This window comes from Labrus mixtus, chromosome 2 (assembly GCF_963584025.1).
Source record: "Labrus mixtus chromosome 2, fLabMix1.1, whole genome shotgun sequence".
Classification (NCBI taxonomy): Eukaryota; Metazoa; Chordata; class Actinopteri; order Labriformes; family Labridae; genus Labrus; species Labrus mixtus.
This window is the reverse complement of record NC_083613.1, coordinates 33,462,540-33,472,539: the sequence shown is the minus strand read 5'-3', so window position 1 is coordinate 33,472,539 and position 10,000 is coordinate 33,462,540. Positions and strand designations below refer to the sequence as shown.

Sequence of the window (10,000 nt, the reverse complement as noted above, 5' to 3'; positions counted from 1 at the left end):
ATGCGTGCTGAGCAACTGACCAATAACGACAGAGCGGATCGGCAGACCAATCAGAGCAGACTTGGCCCACGTGGGGTCTAACAGTGTGGGCTCAACAGAGTGCAGCTGACGGACTCAGAGCGGAGAGGGAGCAAGGAGGAGCAGTACATGAAAACAGACACTTTTTTATAACTTTAGCTATTGTGAACGTACAAAAGTAGGAACATAGATTAAATATACCAACCCCAAAAAGGGCAGAATATGACCTCTTTAACGGCCGAAATGTTTATCATTGCCGTGGAAACAGTGGATGTTACATCAAAGACCGCTACATAAAGAAGCAGCAGAAGTTCCTCCAGCTCGCTCGTTGTGTTGTTTGTCTCTTTGTTGGTCCGTTGTACCTCTCTGTCCTTCCTCCTCTCCTCTCTCTGCTCTTTGTTCTGCTTGATTAAACTCCAAACACTCACACAAGCTCGTCGTTCATGATTTATAGATGAGAGGAGTGTGTGTTAACTCTGAGAGGCCGACGTGTGTGTGTGTCTGAAGCTCACTGCTACAAAAAGACGATCATGTTTATGTTCACTTCAAGAAGTCACTAAATGAAACTCGATGACACTCTCAGTCCGGCGGCTCAGAGCTCTATGTGACCTTACTGGTCTTACTGGTTTCTGTGAGGTGATCATGCAGTACTGACTCTTCAGTGCAGCTTTGTCAACAGAAACAGCAGATCGACTAACAGACACAGGAAGTCTGCGCACTCTGAGAGATTTTTATTCTACACATGAACTGAGAGTCATAAGGACCGCAGCAGAGCGTTTTTTATTATTATTGAGGATTCAGAGTGCGTCTCACCTGGAGTAGTGATGTATCGACGCTGCCAAAGCGTTTCCTGATCCACCAGGAAGGATACCCAGCGGGGTCCGGATGGCGTCCTCCCAGTCCTCTCTCTCCAGCAGACCATTAATCACCTGTCAGACACAGAGAGACACGTTCAAACACACAGACGGGAATACATGAAAACTAGTGAGGTGTGTCTGTCTCTGTACCTCAAACAGAAGTCCATCCCCCGACATGATGACTAAAGCGTCCCACTGCGACAGGTCGGCCTCCCTCACCAGCTCCCGGGCGTGGTTCTGATGCTCTGAAACACACACACACACACACACACACACACACACACACACACACACACACACACACACACACACACACACACACACACACACACACACACACACACACACACACACACACACACACACACACACACACACACACACACACACACACACACACACACACACACACACAGATTGAGATATTGGTAGAAAGTGTGTGTGAGAGCCAAGAAAAATGAAGCCAATGAAAAGATGCAAAAAAAACTGCAGTTCCTCAAGTGTCCACTAGAGGCTCCACATTAGGTCCCATTTAAAATGTCTCTGAGACTACGTCCATGATTCAAACTGTCCGTGGTGCCTGCAGGTCGGTGTTTCCTGTATGAGAGACGTATGAAGTGTGATACTCAGAAGCAGAAATTGCTTTTTTAACTGCAATACTCAGAGGTCAGAGGTCACGGTCAGCCCTAATGGAGTTGTGAAATGCATTTTGTTTTTCTCACTCAAGGACGTTTTTTGAAGGCTTCTGCTCTCAGGAGCTCGAGTTACACATGACTAGGGTTGTCATGACAACAGACTTTAAAACTTAGAAGTAATACTGGTAAAAAAAAAATCAAACCATACTGATGCCGGTTTGTGAGGCCGCCCATGAAGAGGGGAATAGAGGGGGACGCAACATTCAAAATATTGCCAATGAATTGAATTTGTGCAATTAAGACTGTTTTGTTTTCAGACTGCTTTTCTGCAACATTCAGACTGAAGGCGAAACGTCACAGTGGCGTAAATATGGCGGCTTGAAACGGCAGTCTGAAGATGGCTACTCTCTCTTTTGAAGTTTTTAAGCTTGGACACTTTTCGTTAACCATAGATCCTTAAAATAACGGATTGAGCATCGTTTTAAAACACATGGTATCAACATGAGTCAGAGTATGACCAACGAGTCCTGGTCCCCCTTGTAGTCCAGTTTGGAGAACTGAAGTCTCATAGTGGGAGGGAAAGCTGATCTATGGTCTTAAATGAAGCGTCTAGCACGCTGCCAATTAGATTAGAACAATTTAATTACCCAGCAGCACTCTGTCAGATTAATGATCTGATGGAGTGGGACGCTGGTGACAGCCGGCTTCGACTACCGATAGTCTGTTTCACTAGCTGAGAGGGGTAGTAAAGAGGTCACACAGGGATCGTGTGGAGTCAGACAAGAAGCCGGAGAGGGCCGACGGAGCGCTCTGAAGTGTGAAGCAAAGTCAGTCAAGTGTAGCCGACTGTCACAACTCACTCCACAGCTTCACCTGCCGAGGCTCTGCAACACTGCAGGCTTTAACCATCTTTCAAAGCAGCTCTCTTGATGGTCTCTTATATTTTAAAACAACTATCAGTCTTTATCTCTGACCGAGACCACTTAATTACCACATAACAGGAAGTTAACGTCCCAGCTTTAAAGGTCACATATTCTCCTCCTCTTCAACCAGTTTAAATAATTCTCAGAGCTCCTCAAAACATGTCTGTGAAGTTTCTTGTTCTAAATCCACTCTGATCCTGTATTTGATCATGTCTATAAACCCCTCTATTTCAGCCCTGCTCAGAACAGGCTGTTTCTGTGTCTGTACCTTTAAATATGTAAATGAGCTGTGTCTGACCACGCCCCCTCTCTGGAAGGGCTTGGGTGTACTCTGTCTTTCTCGCTCCATGTCCTATTGTTTACGGTGAGAAGGCAGACTCAGAGGGCAGAACAAACACCTAGCTGTGGGAGTGTCACCCACCTGGGGGAGGGGCTACTGCCCTTAGTGATGTCATGAAGGGAAAATCTCCAAACGGCCTGTTTGAGCACACATTTTCTGAAAAGTAGAGCAGGAAGAAGACGGAGAGGATGAACTATGTAAAGTGCCAAACTGCCTAACAGCACTTCTCTTCTCCCACGCCTTCGAATAAAAGACAAAAATGGAGGTCATATTTTTCTTTATCTACAAAAATATCTACTGGGATACAAACACAACCTATCAGAGGACAGACTGATCACTTCTGCAAATACATGTTTTATAAAAAGCCCTCATATCTGGGGCGCCGGTAGCTTAACCATTAGTGCATGCGCCCCTTGTACTGAGGGTTAAGTCCTCGAGAGCAGGCGTCAGGGTTCAAATCCCTGAGAGTTTCTGACTCTATCCACTGTCCTGTCTCTACAATAAAGGCATAAAAAGCCCAAAATAATCTTTAAAGAAGCCCTCATATCAGAGATTTATTGAGGAAAAATCAGCTCCTGCCCCATGCTGTAAGGACACTGTCCTTACTGGACTAATACCTTGTTGCTCCAGTCATAATCCATTTGTATCTGAGCCCACTATTCCTGCAGCTGATATTTTTTTGACCAGACTGATCTGAACCATCAGGTTATCACAACGCAGCGAGATCAAAGGGCCGACCTGTTGTTTACAGCGTGCAGGTGCTCATCCTAATTATTTCTTAACTGCTGCAAACCTTGACAGAAAAACAGAAGGTGTACCCCAAGGATGCTGTTAACAGCAGTGGGTTAATTATGCATACAGAGCGTATTATTATCCACACACGCTGAGGCAGTGATTTGAGAATTTTCTTCACTGAGGTGATAAACAAAGAGACGCTGTGTCCTGGTGTTAAAGATTAAAGGAGCAATCAGTGAAATGATAAAGTGAGCTTACTGTATGATCAGACATTAAGGAAACATGTTGAAGTACTGGCTTCTCTGACAACAATGCAGCAGCCAGTATGTCCTCCTTCTAACTTTAGATTCTGGTCCTGAATGATCTGGATTTGTTTGGACCAGAGAAGGTAGGCGGTTTTAAGGCAACCCCCCACACGGCTGTTTTGGACGCCCCTCTGTTTGTCAGATATGAGAGCAGTTATCAGGTCAACAGGTGTTGTAGTGATGGAAGCGGGCAAGAGAAGTGGTTCAGATAGAAGTGATTGTACCCGACCTAAAAAGCCTCTGCATGTTTCTAATAAGCTCCACGAGCAGAAACGTGCTCAAACTAGGATCAATATTGGAGATGCTTTTGAAAAATGGAGAGAGGTTAGAACACAGAAAGGTTTACAGACCCATGCAGAGCTGGATAAACACTGAAGCTTCAGAGTCCACCACATGGTGACCTGTGTGAGCATCGACTCTAGAGAGGGGGGGGGGGGGGGGAGACAGCTCTCTATGATGTTTAGAATTTGGACTGCAGTACCCATTTTACACACTAGGGGTCAGAGTTACATACTGCTCCTTTAATATTTAATAATCCTAAAAAGCTCACATGTATAAAAGTCTACTGATCAACCTGCTTGGTGTATATCGTGTCTTGTACTACAGAAATGTGAGAATAGAGACTTGGTTATGAAACCTGTTGAAGTTAGCACACTATAATTCTGCTCAACTTTAGACCCCTGAGAAGCTGCTCTCTCCCTGACCTCTGCACGTTTTGTGAAGCCATGTCAGAAAAACCCCAAATCCAATATTCATGTTCCACGTCTCAGTTTACAACATCACTCCGCCTCTCACAGACCAGGATGTAATTATTCCTTTTATGCGTCTGTGTAAATAAAAACCACGTTCTCCACTTTAAAGCTGCCATTGTGTAACTTTACAACACAAGAGGAGAACAATGCAGTAATCCCATCCACACACACACACACACACACACACACACACACACACACACACACACACACACACACACACACACACACACACACACACACACACACACACACACACACACACACACACACACACACACACACACACACACACACACACACACACACACACACACACACACACACACACACACACACACACACACACACACACACACACACACACACACACACACACACACACACACACTTCTCTGGAGAGGGATCTGATTTCTCGTCCTCTCTTTCACAAACTCTGCAGGATAAAAGAATCAATTCCTCTTTATCAGTCCAGTCACATCACATTTCCTCATCTATGCAGAGGCTGTAAACTAAGGTAGGAAGAGCTGAGAGTTGTTTTAGTATGCGACCCTCCTCATCACTGAGGGATGTTGGGACGGAGGTAAGACAGAGACAGAGAGAGGCTGTTGTGATTTTGATGTCTGCTGGTGCAGAGGACAGGAGAGGAGGGTAACGGGAGGAGAGAGGAGGAGTAGTGCAGCAGCAGTTTTGTCCAGCTGAGTCTCTCCCTGCGGGGCAGAGTCCGTGGACTGTGACTAACTCTTTACAGTCATGCAGATCTCTGCTTCATTACTGGCCTCTGGTCTCAGCCCGAGGAGGGACAGGGGATGCACGTTTTTAAAGAAGTGAGACTGCAGGTCGGAGTTAAACTGGTGCATTGTATACACCTAGAGGATGTAACATCACAACCACTAGGGGGCGCATCAGGCCAAAAAGTTCTTCTGGAAAAATCCTAAACTACATAAAGCACGGACGTAGTCTCAGTGGGGTCACCCGATGGTTTCTGGAGAGGCGTTCTGAAGCCAGATAATGGCGGTCACTATATTGGAAATACTGAAACAACCTGATTTTATTTGGTGAATCTATAAACATAAACGAGCTATAGCGACCAAATCTGTTTGTTCTTTTACCAGGATGTAAACAGAGGTAGAGCGGCTAAGTGACAGTTTGAATGTTGAAGTGACTTTGGGCGAGACGCTGAACCCCAAATTACTCCAGTTTCTGTTTCAGCCGCGTGTGAATGTGTGTGAATGGATGAGTTAATACTGATGGACCCTTTACTCAGCAGCCTCTACCATCAGTGTGTGAATGTGTGTGAATGGATGAGTTAATACTGATGGACTCTTTACTCAGCAGCCTCTACCATCAGTGTGTGAATGGATGAGTTAATACTGATGGACTCTTTACTCAGCAGCCTCTACCATCAGTGTGTGAATGGATGAGTTAATACTGACGGACTCTACTCAGCAGCCTCTACCATCAGTGTGTGAATGTGTGTGAATGGATGAGTTAATACTGATGGACTCTTTACTCAGCAGCCTCTACCATCAGTGTGTGAATGGATGAGTTAATACTGACGGACTCTTTACTCAGCGGCCTCTACCATCAGTGTGTGAATGTGTGTGAATGGATGAGTTAATACTGATGGACCCTTTACTCAGCAGCCTCTACCATCAGTGTGTGAATGGATGAGTTAATACTGACGGACTCTTTACTCAGCAGCCTCTACCATCAGTGTGTGAATGGATGAGTTAATACTGATGGACTCTTTACTCAGCAGCCTCTACCATCAGTGTGTGAATGGATGAGTTAATACTGATGGACTCTTTACTCAGCAGCCTCTACCATCAGTGTGTGAATGGATGAGTTAATACTGATGGACTCTTTACTCAGCGGCCTCTACCATCAGTGTGTGAATGTGTGTGAATGGATGAGTTAATACTGATGGACTCTTTACTCAGCGGCCTCTACCATTAGTGTGTGAATGTGTAGGTGTGACCTGCACGAGAAAAGCCCTACAAGCTCAAGTCCATCTTACATGTTTATATATCTGCTTTTAACATGGATGTTAAAGGAGATTCATTGGCGTTTAGAGCCAGCCTCAAGTGGACAGCTGAGGAACTGCAGTTTTTTTTTTTACTTTCCCATTGGCTTAATTTTACAGCACCAGAGATTGCTGCTTGGTAAAGATAATTTATCAAGTTTATAATCGATTTGTATCCATAATGCCTCTTTGGAAACCAGTGGTTGATGTCTTTTGTAAAGCGTCTTGAGATAACACTTGTTATGAATTGGCGCTCTACAAATAAAGATTCATTGGGATGTCGTCCATGTTTCATACAGTGTATGGTCGTCATAGAGAAACGCTATCATCGCAAAGTGCTCTGCTGTCGTCACCATCTGATCTGTAACTGTGTCCGTCTGTTTTTAATACTGAGCAACACGTTGTGGGTTTATCAGATCTTCTGTCCTGAAATCTGCTGCCTTCTGATGTGGACCAAAACAGCCACTTTGTAAATATCAGAGCAGAACCTATGAGCTGAAAAATATCCCTAAAGCTCAGAGAAACATTAAATTCATGTTAACATTTTTACATTGTCAAATTTCAAAATGCTCCGATGAGGACGTCCTCAGTGCACGTGAGGCAACAACGGGCTCGGTCCTCATGTTTACCCTGATTCATCCCTCTAAAGATGAGAGTACATCCTGACTGCAGCACTCCTACACCCAGATGACAGCAGGTGATGACACTTAACAACACCGCCTCTGAGTGTGTGTGTGTGTGTGTGTGTGTGTGTGTGTGTGTTGTTAAAGCAGGAAACACAGTAAATACTGTGACCGCTTACTCAGCTGCCTGAGGGCGTAACCTCACTAATGAACGCACGCACGCACACGCACACACACACACACACACACACACACACACACACACACACACACACACACACACACACACACACACACACACACACACACACACACACACACACACACACACACACACACACACACACACACACACACACACTAAGGGGAGTGCCTCAGGTGGCGATACTTAAAAGCCTCTTAAAGCCGAATCTCTGAGAATGACTTGATCATTATTTTCCATTAATCAGATAAAGACCGGCCGAGCCCGTGTGGTCGGCTCACAGCAGAATGCAGAGTCACTCGTGCGTCTTTGATTGATGCAGAGAGAACAGAGCCGGCCAGTCAAACGTCCACATCATCTCAATGTTGTCCGGTGACATTTTCAACACATAAACACTTCTAAGGATTCCTATAAGATCTGTGTCCCCTCTGTTAACTTCTTCACTGCAGTTTATTCTCAAACCCTCGGCACAGAAAGAAGCACATTGTTAGATGACCCGTGAGAGAGCGAGCGGATTCTTGTTTTAAAAAAAGAACAAAAGACTAAAAGAGGAGGACGGAGGACAGGAGCACAGAGGGGATATCCGTCTCCTCTGGTAAATACTGGTGAAGCACGCTGAGCCGATGAGTCGGAGCAGGAGAGGAAGACGAGCATGTTGCTGTCGTTTAATTAATACTCTCTGACAGACGTCTGAGGACGCCCGAGCAGCGGGGGGGCGGGGCGGGGGGGGGGGGGGGGGGGGTTCCTGCCTGCGAGGAAACATTGTGCTATCTTTACTACAATGTACACACAGAAACAAAAAACACACACTCTCCCACAGCAGTGCAGTCATCCTTCATCTGCCCTCCACCCCTGGCAGAGCCCGCAGCTGCCACACGGACCAGATCCAATAACGAGTCTGCGCACAGAAGACTGGAGCCGTGCAGCTCGCAGAGACGAGGCTGTGATGAGAAACAAATACTGTTCAGAGAGCATCTTCTTTAATCAGAATGAGCGAGTACGCAAGGCTGTCACGTTGTTCTGATTGATACATGTTGATATTTTAAACCGATAGATTTGAGAAGTATCAAAGCTTCAATAAAAAATCAGATCTTGAGTCGGAATTTTTCCTAAAGCTGCAACGAGCAAAAGAGAGAGAGAGTGAGACGAGCGATGGTCCATCAAAATTCAACATAGATTCAACGACTTTATGAGATATTTGAGACGGAATCCATCCATTATCTACAACGTTCTTCCCGTTCAGGATCTTGGGGGAACTGGAGCCGATCCTGGCTGTCATTGGGTGAGAAGAGAGGCCAGATACACCACGGACTGTTCGTCTGTCAATCACAGGGCTGACATGTAGACACTCACATTCACACCTACAGGAAATGTAGAGTCACCAGTTAACATAACGAGCATGTCTTTGGACCTTCTCGATGTGAGGCGTGCTTTATCAAAAGTGTATGTTGGCAACTTCTCACCTAACCTCAGGTGGCTAAAGTAAGGACTTTGATTAGCCATTTCAGCCAAGTGTGGATTAATAAAACAACAAAAGTATTTTTGAAAGATCAGATAAAAGTCGCAGGAATATTTGAAAATCATGACACATCCCCATAATGTACAACAACCTGGCAACTTAGAACTTTTATTCCTGTCTTATAACTCACATATTAAAGGAAGAATGTGCGACTTTTTGATCCAGTAGATGTCGCCCTTGAGCTCCAGCATGAAACCAAAACAAACCTCTGTTTGGCCACGCCTCCTCCATCCTGAAGCCTCCGCTCTCCACCAGAGACACACCTCCAACCCCTCTACACTCACGTTCACATGAAGGAGTTATCAATTAGAACGCACCATGATTAAGCACCATGAAGAGCAAGCGGCGGACTAAATCGTCCTCGGCTCGAGCTGCAATCAGCTGTGTCCTACATTGTTGTGTTAGCATGCTAATGTTAGCGCTCTTTAGTTAGCTCGTAGCTTCATATAAATTGACACAGAATGAGCGTGATCTAAAAACTCTTACTAACATCCAAATAATCAGTGAGTATGTTCTTCTTCTTCTTCTTTAGTTCTTGACTAAAACAGCTTTTATACACAAGGGGAGGAGCCGGCCGTCCCGTCCATGTAAACACGACTCTGACAACAACACAGCCAGCGGGACTCGAGCTTCTCCCTCATTGTAGACAGTCAGGACTCAGAGACACATTTACACAGGACAGACTGGATTTATGATTAATTTATGTGGAAGATGTCAAACATTCTGCCTTTAAGCTTTAATTAATTTGAGCATTAAGTAAACATGGAGAATCTATTAAAAGTTATTAGAGTGCCAGTACCACTCGTCTGAGAGGCTTCATTCAGGGCCGAGGCCGCTCGGCAGAGATTACAGCGTCGGCTTTGACTTCAGAAGTGTATCAGCGGTATCCAAACTTCACTCCTCACTCGTCATGCTCTTTCATATAGATGCAGATTCAGGAGGATTAAAGCTACTCTGATGTATTCTCCAGGATTAACTTGTCAAAAAGTACAGCTCCTGTCAGAAAGCGCCGGTTTGTGTCTGTTTTCAGCACGGAAGGCGAGACAGGATGTGTGTGTGTGTGTG

At 45.2% G+C, this 10,000-nt stretch overlaps 1 protein-coding gene across 1 annotated transcript in view; it reads right to left on the bottom strand.

Moving 5' to 3' along the window:
• Nucleotides 1-10,000, bottom strand: part of LOC132993102 (sphingosine kinase 1-like) — a 32,733-nt gene that overhangs the window by 4,249 nt on the left and 18,484 nt on the right. The window contains exons 3-4 of the mRNA XM_061062771.1: nt 1,026-1,120; nt 832-947 (exon numbers count right to left, since the gene is read on the bottom strand). Of these exons, the coding sequence (XP_060918754.1) occupies nt 832-947; nt 1,026-1,120 (211 nt within the window). The remainder of the gene's footprint in view (nt 1-831; nt 948-1,025; nt 1,121-10,000) is intronic.